The 15,559-nt window shown below is 37.4% G+C and overlaps 2 protein-coding genes across 6 annotated transcripts in view; one reads left to right on the top strand and one right to left on the bottom strand.

Moving 5' to 3' along the window:
• Window positions 1-5,461: 5,461 nt before the first annotated feature.
• On the bottom strand, window positions 5,462-12,685 carry LOC126772125 (oxygen-dependent coproporphyrinogen-III oxidase). 2 transcript variants are annotated; one of them, XM_050492294.1, is made up of 9 exons: window positions 12,388-12,685; window positions 10,610-10,838; window positions 9,959-10,024; window positions 8,929-9,086; window positions 8,529-8,659; window positions 8,133-8,259; window positions 7,386-7,549; window positions 6,717-6,886; window positions 5,462-5,833 (listed from the first exon to the last, which is right to left on the bottom strand). In XM_050492294.1, exons 1-9 carry the CDS (start codon window positions 12,468-12,470, stop codon window positions 5,717-5,719), a joined length of 1,245 nt encoding a protein of 414 aa, XP_050348251.1. In that variant the 5' UTR covers window positions 12,471-12,685; the 3' UTR covers window positions 5,462-5,716. The 2 variants fall into 2 exon arrangements, with proteins under 2 accessions (XP_050348251.1, XP_050348252.1); XM_050492295.1 differs by lacking the exon at window positions 9,959-10,024 and having other exon boundaries at window positions 12,388-12,653.
• Window positions 12,686-12,793: 108 nt separating this feature from the next.
• LOC126772119 (syntaxin-binding protein 5) overlaps window positions 12,794-15,559 on the top strand; it is a 249,638-nt gene continuing 246,872 nt past the window's right edge. For 3 of the 4 annotated variants that reach the window (XM_050492279.1, XM_050492276.1, XM_050492277.1), the window contains exon 1: window positions 12,794-13,228. In XM_050492279.1, coding sequence (XP_050348236.1) covers window positions 13,106-13,228 — 123 coding nt within the window. In that variant the 5' untranslated portion in view covers window positions 12,794-13,105. The remainder of the gene's footprint in view (window positions 13,229-15,559) is intronic. The other variant, XM_050492278.1, reaches the window with a different exon arrangement.

Here is a 15,559-nt window from a genome sequence, read left to right as displayed (position 1 = left end):
AGAGGAAAACATACAGCATTGCTGTGAAGAAGCAGTCGTATACTTACCTTAATCTGTGGTCGATTGCTACCTTAGACAACTTAGTTCACCTGAATGACACTAGGTGGCGCTAGTTTACCAGCAAGTGCGCGGGAACCGTAGCCATATTCTTTCATAGTCTTCACCAGGAAGTACTTTCTGCAATGCTGTATGTTTTCCTCTCAGCACATAATACCGGTTTTATTTTTATGTAAAACCGTAATATTGATGTGCCTTCCGGAAAACATACAGCATTGCTGTGAAGACGTGTTTGTTATCTGCTGGTGAAATATGAATTATTTTAAGCACAACGCTATGATGAAATTAATGAGTAATGAAATGAATAAATTATAAATAATTGAAATGTAACAATCATTTTAATGTCTTAAATTTTTGAAAGATACACACTATAATATATAATATAACATTGTTCTTATTTACTATCATGGCTTAAGACAGTTTTATAGAATTTCGCGAGATTATAGCGATGACATTTAATATTAAATTGATATATAAAGCCATATATTAATTTCCTTCATTTAAATTTTTTGTTTGTTTTTTTTTTTATTTATTTATAAGGATATATATATATATATATAAGGAAATATTTTAATAGAAAATCAATTTGGTGTAAATGTTTTAAAAAAGGAGTTATGATCATTTTTAGGATTTTCTATTATGCGAAAGTAATGATTGAAGAATGTGCTGGATGATTTCCAATTTCCACGCGACAGTAAGGGAAGCTACCGCTGACCTACAGCTTCCCGGAGGAGCTCTAATGCTACTGTCCTGAAGAACAGTACGCACCCAATTCCCGATTACAGTTCGGGACGCTGCCTTAATATTACCGTTTACAGTGATAATAGGTTATTTAAACTGCTATTGCTAGTTGACCTCCTAACACGTGTTCTTTTAATTAGTGCTCTAATTAACCTGACTTTCAATTTCAATATAGAATTTCCAAGCAGATTGGCGATAGTTGTGAGTGTCCGTTTTAGATCCAAAGGCTGATATCAAGACGATGCTATCTCCATTATTCTGGAAACTCTGTAGAAATTTTTAAGAGGATCGTGGATTCTCCGTCCCGAGGATAGCGGTAGAACTGTTACCGTCCTTCGTGACAAGTCGAATAAGGTATCTTTATTGGGGTTAGTTGATAGCCAATTTAGGACAAGTCTAGGGTCCCATGTAAGTGAGCTTTTTATAGTTTTAGGTTTAGCTGTTCCAATCGCTTTAAGGACATGTTTGATAATGAAATCAGAGAATGTTTGATGTTCTACGTGTGGCCCATAAAATGTCATAACTGCTGATTTGTGCACTAGGATGGTGCTGTATGCTAAATTTTCTTTTAGAAAAAGGTGTTTTAGGAATCTAGCTATATCGGTAGGCTGAGGAATTTTTGGGTTCACCTGTGAGCTGGAGCACCAAGCTAGCCATCTCCTTATAGCAGGAAAGTAGGTAGCGCGGGTCGATTGTCGCCAACTCTTTCTTAATACTTCTTTTTTCTCTATAGACCAGTCTTATTTGTTCGCCCCACCCCCAATTTTCCAGACTTTCAGGGCTAATGTCTGCACTTGTGGAGGGGGTTGCGATGTTGTCACATCTATAAGAACTTCCGAGAGACTTCCCATGGCGTTGGTTAGATGAGCCAACACCTTGGGTAGTAGGCTGGGGGGTGGAAACACCCAGGCGATCCGGTAACTCCAAGGTCTGTTGAAGGCGTCTGTATAACATGCCGATCGATCTTTGCAATCTATTGATACGTAGTTTCGCACAACAGCTGTATTTTTTGATGCGAACAGATCTATTTCGGGAAGTCCCCATTTTTGGAAGACTTCCGCGGTCGCATTGGGTGTCAGGTGCCATTCCGCCAGGTCCTTTCCTCGTGACAACCTGTCTGCTATTATGTTGTACCTTCCCGGGAGGTAATTTTCTGACAGCGTTATTTCGAATTTGTCCGCTAACTGGAGAAGTTTGAATGTCAGTTCCAGCAACGCTAAAGACTTGGTTCCGCCTTATTTTCGGATATAAGCTATCAATGTTCGCTTGTCGGACTGAATCACTAAATGTGACTTAAAACGCTAGGTTTTTGAGTTCATTTTGATAGCAGCGAAAACGACGAATAGTTCTTTCTCGTTGCTGTGCCATTTTCTCTGGTAGTGTGACCAGTTCCCTGACATCACTTTTCCGTTTAGTTGAGCACTCCAACCCACATCTGAGGCATCCGTTGCCAGAAAATGGGTAGCCGGTTCCTTGTGTATCGGTAACGAGTGGTGACTCCGCGCCACCACACCATTTCTCGGTAAACGTTCTGCGGGATACGTTGCACTTGGCGGGGAAATCTCTTGTCGAACCGTCGCAGGAAGATTTGCAAATTGCGACAATGTAGTCTGCCCCGTGGGATGACAAAGTTGGCAAAGTTTAGCTGTCCCAACATTGTTTATAATTGTCGTAGACTCATGTGTGTCTTTTGAATAATCTGTCATTTTGTTCTTGGCCGGTAGCCATCGTATCCCTACATATTCCAAGTCTTGTGTGGGAGTCAGGACAGATTTCTGGACATTTACTTTCCAACCCAATAATTCCAAGTGTCTTACGGCTTCCGCAGCCTGAACACTCAACTTGGTTCGGTTTTGATGTACCAGAAGAAAGTCGTCTAGGTAGACTAGCACTCGACAATCTTTTGCACGCAGGGTCTCCGCGACCCAGCATGTGATGGAAGACAAAAGGTGCGGTGCAGAAGCTAGACCGAAAGGCAGGCACGTCATCTCGTAAATACGATTTTGATAACTGATTCTGCGAAAGGGTCTGTGTGATTTTGCCATAGGGACATGAAAGTAAGCCTGCGAAATGTCGATCTTTGTCATCCAGTCTCCAGGTTGGCGAAAGTCCGGCACATTTGTATGAGAAATCAAACGAAAATGTTTCGTTTTTACATATTTGTTCAGTTCCCGGAGATTGAATAATGAGCGTATCGATCCATCGCTTTTCTTCCGCAAGAAAAGTTTGGAGATGAAACTCGGAGATTTTGCCCTGACTTCTTGAAGAATATTCTGATTCAGGAGTTCGAGAATTACTTGAGTCATGTTTTTGTTGTATACCGGTCCATTATTGATTTTGTAGGCCAAACAAGGGGGGGGGTTTTTGAACAGGGGTATTCGGGATCCTGTGATTGCCGTCATGATAAATTTGTTTGCCTCCAAAGTCTGCAATTTGTCTTTGAATTGTACAAGGTGACTCCCCCTGAATGATGGTGTCGGATAGTCATTTTTTCTTATCTCTGTTACGAAATGTAATGTTTTTAGTTTGCTTGTTGTTGTCAGCTTTGCCTTTGTAAGTTTGTTTATTTTGTGGTTTTTTATTTGAGCTTTGATAATTGGGTCTCGTGGGATTATAGCTTCTAGATGTTGAGGGTTCATTAAGTTTCCTTTTCAGACTAGATCTGTCTTTTGGTTTGAATGTTTGAGTTTGTGACAACCAGTATTGTGGCCCTCCGAGGGACTGAATAAGCGACAGTAGCTTTGCTTTGTCAAAAAGAAATTCTTCGCTGGGTGGAATATTTTGAAAAGCAGTTTGTATACTTTTATTAGGTATTTCTGATATGAGTCATGAACGTCTAATCTCCACATTCCGCTCTCTTGCCACAGACGATCTGTAGTGTGCGTTCTGAATTTTTGTAGGAAGCGGAAGATTCACCAAACGTAGCGCTCATTTTATTAAATAGATTGTCACTATTTAGCAAGCTTGGGTTTTTAACAGGCCAATCTAGTATTTCTTGTAAGCCTGATTGCAACAAATCCTTTTGGTACAGCAAAGCATTTGTTAGTCCCGCAACAAATAGTTCAGTAGGGGCCAAAAAGTCTTTGCCTTTATTGAGGCAGCTCAATTCGTCATTGATTTTAAGGTTGCAAAATCCCGGAGATGCAGTGACTTCAGCTAAGGCTTTATTGTAGCGCACGTGTTGCCACAAGGGTGTGTTAAAATGGTGTAACTCTATTAGTTGTTTTAACCTATTCCCATCGGCGGGTTTCATGTGTTTTTTCTCGTCAAACTCTGTCTTGTATGTATCTAGATCTAGAGTTTTTGTTGACACCGAGGGATTGGATAAAAAGGAGCTAACATTATTTACTTGATCTGAGTTTACGTGACTACTGGATTTGTTGCTATCAGTCCCACAATGTTGATGCATTATTAAATTTGTAAGAAAACTGACCTGGTCATATAACGCGTCGATTCTCGGATCGACCGTTACCTGGGAGTCCAGCCGACGTTTCTTTCTGGGAGTACCCTCATTTTCACCTTCGTTGCTCGAACTGCTTGATTTCGAGGTATCCTCATCCTTCCGGCACTGATTATTATCGGTATACACACCATTCGAAATAGGCACATGCGAATCACTAACTTCGCCGTTTTTATTCGGGGCGCGATCCAATCGATTTCAAATAGAGACAACTAAATGTTCGAAAATATTCAATTAATTTTTTACAAAACTTCATAATATATAGAATAGAAATGTTATTTGCAACTGAATTACTTTAGAATTATTTCGACCACCTTTGGCGAAAGTACACAACACTATGAAAGAATATGGCTACGGTTCCCGCGGACTTGCTTGTAAACTATCGCTACCTAGTGTCATTTAGGTGAACTAAGTTGTCTAAGGTAGCAATCGACCACAGATTAAGGTAAGTATACGACTGCTACTTCACAGCAATGCTGTATGTTTTCCGGAAGGCACATCAATATTAATTGTGTAAATAAAAAATTAAATATAATAATATAATATTTCTAACATTTTATGGACATTCCTTCTTTCCATATTAATTTATATACATTAATAAAATATTAATTCATGTTCGAATAATCTATTATCTATAATGATTGGATAAACAAACATTCTGTGTCAGCTAATGGCAAACAACAATAATTGTTAAACATTATTAAATTGACCAAATATAATAGTAATAATAATTTCCTCCAGATCGATTTCGGCAACGGCGGCCAATCTGAAGGGAAAGTAGCCAACTGTGCAGGATATTATAGTGCACAAGTGTGTGCGCAAACACAGTGCACTCTCTATTCCCTCACCCTCATAATCCGATGGGACGGCAATCGGCCACGACCGGAAAGAGTTCAGGTGTAGGACGAACTGCTTTACGTACTTTCCGAGGCATGGGAGTGTACACACTTCCAACTTCCAGACTCCGGGATGCTACTAAGAATTTTTTGACGGAAAAACTTGATAACATTGTATTGGCCCGACCTGGGAATTGAACACAGGACCTCCGGGTCTGCGGCCTTACAACAAACCACTAGACCAACGAGGCAGTCATATACCAAATATATATTATTGTTCAAGTTTAAGACTGTAAAAAAATACACTTTATAAACAAATTAGTTTTTGATACAGACAAACAAATTGGTATCTCAAATAAAACATATATTCATTGAAAAGGTAAATAATTTAATAGAGTTTATAAAAAATATCTGTAAACTATTTTATTCTTTCTTCAAACAGTCAACCTGAAGAGAGCTATTTTAACACTACATTACACAACAAGAGAGTTCGATATTGCATACATAGGATATGTGCACACACACACCACTGGATTACTTTACCTCTAGGGCAGAGATTCCTAGGTGGGCCAGGCCTACCTAGGTCCTCTCCCACCATTGCTAAGCCTATGCACTTGTCAATCTAAGCGGCAGTACTTTTTGCTTTTTCGATATTGAGCCAGTCTCTTGGTTCTTTCAGGACTTTCATTAACTTTTCCTCGGCTGAATCAGGTTGGGGCTCGTGCATGTACTCCCATTTCTGTAATCATATGCATTTGTTTAGTTCTAAAATAGATATATTTTTTTATATATAATTCGGCTACATGTCATTTATATTTTAAACGGCTGAATCGAATTTGATAAAAAAAAAATGTGTGTGTGTGTCTGGAAACCATCCTAGGTTTAGCTTGGACACGGAAGGTGACGCTATGATTGGGTTGTAGAATTTTTAAATTATATTTATTTATATTTTTAATTTTAATTTCACGTACGAAGTCGGGACATGCCACTAATATATTATAGTATTTAATTAAACATGGACTACTTTTTGTAACAGATCTAACGGAAGTCTTTAAAACTTAAGAAAAAAGCAACTTACTGCGATAACATAAGAGATGTGACATAGAAAGTGGTGCAAAAAGTTTAATGTTTTTCTGTAAAACAAAGTTACGACTTTTATATTAGCTTTCTTTTGTTTTTATTTAACTCAATGTTAAACTTTAAACAGCTCTACATTAACGACATTTATAATAAGAACAAATCCTAATAATTTTATGATATTTTAAATTATGTAATAAATTTTATTACACCATTAAAAATAAATTACTCAATAAAATTATACATTACGAACTTTTATGGGAAAAATAAAATCCTTAACTGGCAACACTGAGTTATTACGGTAAGAGTCCATCAATTAAGATAATAAAATATTTATTTTAAACATGTCGTTTAAAATATTATTAATTATTGTCATTACGTACGTGCTTATTTGTGTAATAACTTAGTATAAGACTAGTTGTTATTTACTAGAATGCACCTTCGTTTTCGCGGTATTTTTGAGCCTACTTACTTCCATTACTATACAATTTATTGGTCCTTATCACGATGAACGGTAAGTTTGATTTGTACGAAGTTATACTAACGGCATTCAGCGGTAAAGACATGAGAATGGACTCGTATCTGGCCTCCGGAGTGTGCAGGCCGAACTTGGTGCCTCTGTCGTATATGAGGTTGAACTCGACATATCGCCCTCTGCGGAGCAGCTGCCATTGTCTCTCGTGGTAGCCGTAGGCGTCGTCCTTGTGTTTTTTAACTTTAAATAAAATTTTATCATTAGCAAGCACTATTCAATATGGCCCAGTGGAAAGAACTTTTGATGCTCAGTTGATTTGGTTCAAATCTAGCAGGTTGAAGTTATATTAAATTAGCTAGGTAAACCTGATGGTTAGTGGTCAACACGGTTCAGAGATATTGGCATAAGAAATGTTCACATCTCTTTACATCGTCAAGACGCCACTAACCTTGAGAATTAAGGTGTTATGTTTCTTGTGCCTGTACTTACACTGGCTCACTCACCGGTCAAACCATAACAAAACAATACTAAGTCTTGCTGATCGGAGTGGGTTGTACCTACGCAGACCGGCTTGCACATAGATTTACCACCAAATGTATGAAAAAAACTATACTAAAAAATCTCACAAAATTTTCGGATCGAACTTTTGGTGCTATTTTTCTTTAAACATCTTTTACTTAACTGTAAGCTATTTAACGCTATTTTAATAAAAACCACTACAATCGAACGGAATATTCACCGATGGGAATATAGCTCGGTATGACGGCTTCGGCGCAGGAGGTGACGAAGGCGAACGCGCCCTGCTGGTCCGGCGCGTCCACGTCGTCGAAGAAGATCCCGCCCACGCCGCGCCGCTCGCCGCGGTGCGTGATCGTGAAGTAGTCGTCGCACCACTTCTTGAACCTAGACCGGTTAGTAACGTCACTTCGTCTTATACCAATTTTTCATCACTTGGTATCTTTGAATAAATTATTTGGGGTCGTTAAACTTTGTTTACTGCATGGAGAGGTTTGGGCGAACTTTTACGGGCAGCCCCTTGCCCGACAGAAGCTCCCTTAGGAAATGCTATTGCATTATTCCCACCACGGTTTTCGTAATCGAGTGTTCGATTTATATCCATAAATTATTTTATAAAAACCATTTATTCAGCACTTGAAATGGGTTAGCTCTATCTGAACCACACGTCTCTTATAAAATAAGATTATCTATAATCATGAGATAGTTGAGTAGTGAGTTATTTATGAATGTCACATAACTGAAGTCCATATTTAACTATATCTAGTTTTACGTTTACAGATTAAATAAAATGTATTTATTTTTTCATCGGACCTTCAGAGTGAGGGAATTGAGAGTATCTGTGGTAGCACAGCACGCACAGCACCTGCAAAATGGTATCTCCTGTACCATTAGTTGTTGTATTTGTTTGCGAATTGCAGCTGTGGTCAATATCCTGTCCGGTGTGGAGATATTGTGAGAGAGTAGTCACCTGTCGTAGTAGGAGGGATCGTGAGTATCGCAGGCGTGTTTGAGTGTGAGATGGAAGTGGACCGCGTCCTCTTCGTTCAGGTAATATGGAGTGAGGTCCGTGCCTCCACCGAACCACCAGTGCACTTCTAATAATCAAATTTTAAGGTTTGAATTATTAATTTATTTTAGGTAAGTAGGTTCCCATTCCTTTGTGATGGTATCCTATTATTATATAAAAAAAAATATATTAATTTGATAAACCGAATGTATAACCTTTCATTTTAGCAAAACGCAAATTAAAAAAAAAATTATATCTTTATTGCTTATTTATAAAATAAGCTTTTTGACTAATTAACTTAACTTTATTGTTTCTAAATCAAATTTAAAATTAAATTTGAAAATAGAAAGTCCGTACCATTTTTATCCTTAACCTCGAAGTATCGATAGTTGAAGTGTATGGTGGGCACCATGGGGTTACGTGGGTGTATGACGGCGCTGACGCCGGCAGCGAAGAATGGCAATTCTTTGCTTTCAAAGTTTTTACCCCTATTGGTGTAGATAACAAATTCTCAGTTAAACTTTATAAATCCAACCAAGCATTATATAATATATGTATGTAACATACGTAAACCTGCCAATAATCTTGATATGATTAATGGTATACTTTTTTGAAAAAGGAATTGATAAGATATTAAAACAGAACGAACATAAAAATAAACATTAGATGAACTATCACAGCCGAAATAAATAACAAAAAAATCCATAGACAATTCTATAAGATCTATATGAAGTGTTGAATATGATCTGTTCCGTACCTGCTCTTCATCTGCTGCACAGCTGGTGGGGGCAGCTTACCCGACACCACGGATATGTTGACTCCGGCCTTCTCGAACACCCTCCCGTCTTGCAGCACGCATGTGATACCGCCCCCTCCTTCCTTGCGCGTCCAACGATCCACTTTGAACTTCGCTTCCTGTAGAATTCTTACATATTAAGAGATGAACTTGAATTGACGTCCATAAAGTACAAACGCAAGAATGAATACACTCTGTATTTGATAGCGTTGAATTGCAACTAGTTTCCCGTTGGCGGTGCTGGTTTATGATTTTTCGCAATTTTTTTAGTAAGCAATAATAATTGCGTAATTATTATAGATAAAAAATATTTCAACATATTTAGCCCACATAAATAGCCCACTGCTGGACATAGGCCTCCTCACAGGTGCGCCAATTCTCCCGCTCCTGTGTTAGTCGCATCCATTGAGCACCCGCGATTTTCCTAAAATCGTTAGACCATCGGGCGGGTGGTCTGACACTGGCCTTTTTGCTTCTCTAGGCAATGTATTTTTTTTAATATGTATAAAAATATTTATATTTATTAAAAAAATACATATTGGACGTTAAAGTTATCACCACTTCACAACGAGGTTAAATTCAAAAAGTTTCAAGTCATCCTTACAAGCATTTTTGTGTTATAACTTAACAATACGATCGCGTCACATTTAAAACTAGCATAACAAGCATCAAAGATGAAAGAAATACTGAAAATAAATTCAACAAAAATGGTACTCAAGCGCATCCATAATAGTTAGTTTAACTACGTCCGAAAAGCTAAACAAAGATTATCGGAGGTTTTTTTTAATTTTAATTAGGGTTTATAGTTCTTTGCTAATTTAATCATCATTTTAAGTACATCTATTATTACTTATTCGTAATTGTGTTTAATAAAGTAATAGAAAGGTCGACATTATTGAATCGACATTAATGTTTCGAAGCAAGTTTAAACCGATGTATTAAGAACATTTGAATTTACTTAATGTTATATATTATAATGATCCTTGCATACCGGCGACGGTAAAAATATGTCGTTGTCAAAATCATAATCGTCAGCTGTCTTTTCATCTTCCCATGCCTACAAATAAAAAAAAATATACATACAATAACAGTACAGTAACGACCTGTTAATGTCCCACTGGGCTAAGGCGTCCTCTACATATTGAGGAGAAGGATTGGAGCTTATTCCACCACGCTGTTCCAATGCGAGTTGGTAGAATACACATGTGGCAGAATTTCAATGAAATTAGACACATGCAGGTTTTCTCACGATGTTTTGCTTCACAACAAATAAATATATATATATATGTTAACTGTTAATATGTATGTTAATGTCTCAATGCTTACCTATATTCCATCTCAGAGGATTTATATGTTATCTGTGTCTTTGAATTTCTCCTATGGCTAATGAGTGTCGAAATATATATACTTAGTTCAAGAGATAAACCTAATATAATATACAATTTTATTTATTCACCTTCACCTCTAACGAGACACCTACCTAGTAGTAACTACGAAGTAAGCATTATGAAACCCAGTATTCTTAATGAGTGAATTTGTAGTAAAACTTTTAATTTAAAATTGAAAGTTAACATAAAATCCATTTGTCTCTTTTTTCTCAAAAATTATGATATATAGTCAGGAGCGTAAGAAATGAACAAACCTCATCTTCCTCCTTCTCTAATGCACGACAGAATTCAGCCTGTATTCTCATGATCAGTAGTTCCATCTGTGTCTTCATATCGTCCTGGTTCTTCTGCAGCTGATGCAAGGGTGTGATCGGCTCAGCCATGTAATTCTTCAGATATATTAGCTCTTTCATCTCTGCTTTGTTTCGTTTGAATTCATTGTAAGCTACATAGCCAGCACCCAATATTGCAGCACAATAGTATCTACAATTTATATAGTTATGCTCAAGTATATTATTTGCTCAAGTATAGTAAATTAAAAATTATATTATTGAATTATAGTGTATAACATATCATAGACTGCCCAAAAGTTGTAAAAAGTTTGTTTATATAATATCATTTATGTTATATTTGTCTCATCTAATATTTTTTATTTTTATTACTGTTTTATTTTTAAGTTTACTGTTGGTAGAGCTTTGTGCAAGCTCGTCTGGGTAGGTACCACCCACTCATCAGATATTCTACCGCAAAACAGCAGTACCTGGTATTGTTGTGTTCCGGTTTGAAGGGTGAGTGAGCCAGTGTAATTACAGGGACATAACATCTTAGTCCCCAAGATTGGTGGGGCATTGGTGATGTAAGTGATGGTAAACATTTCATACAATGCCAATGTCTATGGGCCTTGGTGACCACTTACCATCAGGTGGCCCATATGCTCGTCTGCCTTTCTGTTCCATAAAAAAAAAATATATATATTTGAAGCAATATAAAACACAACCTGTTTAATAAATTTCAATGTAACACCATTTATAGGTAAATCCGAAGGTCAAGTAAGTTAAAATAATAAAATTTAACCATATGTCGTTCATACAACAAAAGCAATAATATAAATCATAAAAAGTGAGTTATATTAAGCTAATATTATTATTTATTAATAAATAAAATTAATTAACATGTTAGTTGAATAACGGTAACAACCTGCGAATGTCCCACTGCTGGGCTAAAGGCCTCCTCTCCCTTTTTTTAAAAAGGTTTGGAGCTTATTTCACCACGCTGCTACAGTGCGGGTAAGTTGAATATACTATTTAATAAATGTGATATTTTTACCCGGTGGTAGGATTTTGTGCAAGCCCATCTGGGTGGGCACCACCCACTCATCAGATATTCTGGCGCTAAGCAGCAATACTTAGTATTGTTGCGTTTCAGTTTGAAGGGTGAGTAAGCCAGTGTAACTACAGGTACAAGGGACAATGTGAAGAATGGTTATTATTTCTTACATTGCTAATGTTTATGGGCAGTGATGACCACTTACTATCAGGTGGCCAAGTTGCTTGTCTGCCTGCCTTTAACATAAAAAAATATATGAATCATTTATCCTTTTGTAGCTGTATAATTATATTATATGTATTGTTCTTTTTTAACTTAGTATATATGATTAAAAATATAAAAATAAATGGTCAAGAGTTTCTAACTTTATCATGTCATTATTATTTTCTTGAATATAAATATTTGTATATTTTACTGTTGTCTCATAAGTAGTATTTTTATTTGAAGATGAAATTTCGAAATTGTGTCACCGGTTTAATTTTTCTGATAAACATCGTTTGACGAGTGATAAGCTAAATGATTAAAAATTCACCACCTATTCTTAACTTACTCTACACTAATCTAACTACATCAAAATAAAAAAATAAAATGCAATAAGACCTAATTCAAAGGCGCAAAACCGGTTTATGTTTAAATCATTTGAATGTGAGTACAAGAGTTCATGAGTATAATTGCGAAATAAATTAATAATGCTAAAATAACTTACCTTATAGGGCGATCTCTTATTTTCTTGTAACTCCCTAGGTAACTTAACGTTTTTAAACTTCTGATGGCCACTTTATACGACATTTCTGTTTATTTTATAGGAATATTTTAAAAGAAAGTTCAGTTGCGTGTTCTATGTTGACAGCCCGGTGCGCTATAAAATTGCCAATTCGACTGCCATGTTGACGTTAGTTTGACACTTGAGTGTTATTGCACTTTGTTTTTGCAATGCGCGCCACCTGGCGGCCACAGACGTAAGCAGATATCAGCTGTGAAAATTTCCTCCGCAAGACGTGACTAGAAACCTGCATGCGCTATATGTGTTTATCTCTTTCCGTACCACGTGCGGGGAGATCGATCGGTCGCATCGCGCTCTTTCCGGCCAGTACGCGGCGGTCCGTGTGACGGCGCGTGTCAGAATAGCTCCGAGTGCGCGTGTGTCGCCGCTCCCTGGTATCGATCTGGCGGCAGACCGCATTGCTGTACATTCCGGAGGCGGTGCCTCGCCTAGTTTTCGTCGATTGTCGGCGTGGCGGGCGCGTGTCGGCGTCGGCGGCGGCCCGGACGGCCCTGCGCAGTAGCGGTGTGAGCAGCGCGGGAGCGACCGACCTTCCTTCTGCCAAAACAGGCTCGCTGTCCGCGGCGGACGGCTGTGATGTAGCCGGGGCCGGCGTGCGAGCGGCCTTCGGACAAAGGATCCGCGCGATACGTGATTCGCAATGAAGAAGTTCACTTTCAAGGGGGTGCTGGACGGGTTCCGCAGCTCGGTGCAGGCGGCGCCGCGCGGGACGGAGCAGGAGATTCAAGAGACTTTGCGTCCGGATCACTTCCAGATTAAAAAGGTAAGTTCATCGCGCGTTGCGGTCCGAGTCTCCGCAATCATTGAGGCTGTGGGCCGAGGTGGGCAGGCTCGACGGCCACGGGGACGGTAGTGGGGACTACGTTCGGGTGGTAGCGTGTTTTTGAAACTCGATCTTCGCAAATCACGTCGCACCGTTTTTCTCCGACTCGCGTGCACCGTGTTGTGTAAACTACAGTCCGTTGACACGACATACTCGCAAACCAAAACATAGTCGTGTTTACTATCGCCTCGCCAATTTTTTATCATTAACAATACTCCGTTATACTCGAGTGGCAGTATTCGTTTCATCAGTAAAGAGTGATAAAACAGTTCTATCACGCTGACGTCAGCGTGCCCTTGGCCATGTCATCTGTTAGCGCAGTAAACATAATCTGCTTAGTTGGCCATCGGTACTTAATCGTGCTCGCTTACTTACTTAATTCTTTGATGTTTCATGTGAAACGAGAGCTGTGTCTGTTCATGCGACGTATATCCGAGGCCTTGTAGGTGGATAGGTGGCAGAATTGCGTTGATATTGAGCCGATAAAAGATTAGATAAACGCTGCAACACAATATACGTAAAGTTTTTTTCTGAATCAGGATATTTTCAACATGCAATATGATAAAATTTGTATGTTTAATATTAAAATCGAAATCGGGGATATATTGATAGAGTAATAAGCGTTTCCTGGAACTGTTTTGCTACTATCTGTTACTAAAAAGCTTGTAAAAATAATGAGAATCGCTCGGCTTTGAATATGAACTAATCATAGTTGCTTTTCTCCACAGTGCAACCAGTTCTCGCGAGTACAGCTTAAGTAATTAGGTTGTCTTTAAAATCCATTAGATAAAGTAGGTCAAGGTTTAAGCTGAAAAATTGCTTCACGAAGGGTCGTCGTAGACGGTTGGAAATGTTTTTATGGATTTGTATGCAACATTAGGTATATTTTCGTATATGTAACTGTTACAATGTTAGGGGGAATCGGACCCATTTCATTCCAAAACAATTTCCTTAAACGCACGTTTTAGGTATCGGTAATTTGTAAAGATAAAATTGTTTCCCTCATTTTCTTTGAACGATTCAGAGATTTGACATACGAAATACGATTTGGATCGTTTGATCTTAATGAGGAGCTTTCGGTACTTTTATTTCCAATATTTATCCTGTTAATTAGATATCTAAGACAAGTTAAGAAGAAAAACTGAGCGAATCTCTGCGGAAAAATCTTCGAAGGCTTTTAACTTTTAATTACTTACACGAATTCAGTGTGTTAGTAACTTTTTTAATTAAAGATGGATTTTTCTTCCTTTAGGTACTCAAACCAAATATTTATCATGGTGAATTTGAAAATAAATGATTATTTATTTTTATATTATCACATAACGCAATTAGTCGCAGTAATTATAGAAATATCATGAAACATAATAAATACGCTGTGAAACCAACCTGTATAACAAATTATACAACATGTATTATAAATACGTTACAATAACGATGTTTAGAATACGTTAAAAAATAATATATCAATAGTTAAATAAAAAAATATATATAACAACTGTATATTTGAATTAATAAAAAAATATTAGTACATAATCAACGTAAATTATCCTTTTTAAAGTAGGCCATTTCAGTTAATAGACAATTTTGTAAACCATTTTGCGTTTTTTAATATAATCATTTTGAATTCTACAGTGAAGTATGATTTTTTTCAATATTTATGTTTACCTATTAGATCATCAACAAAATTAAACATTACAAATAAAATTATTAACAAATTTAGCGGTATCTCAACTATCGGCGATAATGTCATGACACAGTAGATACAATTTTTACGCTGACAGATCTTGAAAGAATATTATCATCAATTACAAAATAATATAATGTCGTCACACAAAACTTATATTGGGAAATACGATAACGCAAACCATTTGTATAAACAAACGCATCGTTAATAATTCTAATCTACGCGTTTTATTTTATTACAATTATAAATATTTAGGTTTTTTTTTAATATAAATTTCGGACGGACAAATGGAGCACCTGGTGGTAAGTGGTCATCACCGCTTATAGATATTGACACTGTAAGAAATATTCACCTTTCCAATCGCCAATGGGACCTACCAACCTTGGGAACTAAGATGTTATGTTCCTTGTAGTTATTTAGTATGTTACGTGCCCGTAGTTAAACTGGCTCACTCACCCTTCAAACCGGAGCACAATAATACTAAGGATTGTTGTTTAACGGTGGAATATATAATGAATGGGTGATACCTACCCAGAAAGGCTTGCACTAACACCTAACCTCAATAAAACAGATATCTTCCATATGAT

Source organism: Nymphalis io, chromosome 12 (genome assembly GCF_905147045.1).
Source record: "Nymphalis io chromosome 12, ilAglIoxx1.1, whole genome shotgun sequence".
Lineage (NCBI taxonomy): Eukaryota > Metazoa > Arthropoda > Insecta > Lepidoptera > Nymphalidae > Nymphalis > Nymphalis io.
This window is presented reverse-complemented; position numbering and strand designations above follow the sequence as displayed.

Coding starts and splice junctions, on each gene's coding strand:
- LOC126772125 (XM_050492294.1), bottom strand. CDS start 12,470: ATGTCGTATAAAGTGGCCATCAGAAGTTTAAAAACGTTAAGTTACCTA. Junction 9,087..9,958: donor ACATATTTTTACCGTCGCCG/GTATGCAAGGAT, acceptor AGAATTCTACAG/GAAGCGAAGTTCAAAGTGGA. Junction 8,260..8,528: donor CGAGGTTAAGGATAAAAATG/GTACGGACTTTC, acceptor TTTGATTATTAG/AAGTGCACTGGTGGTTCGGT.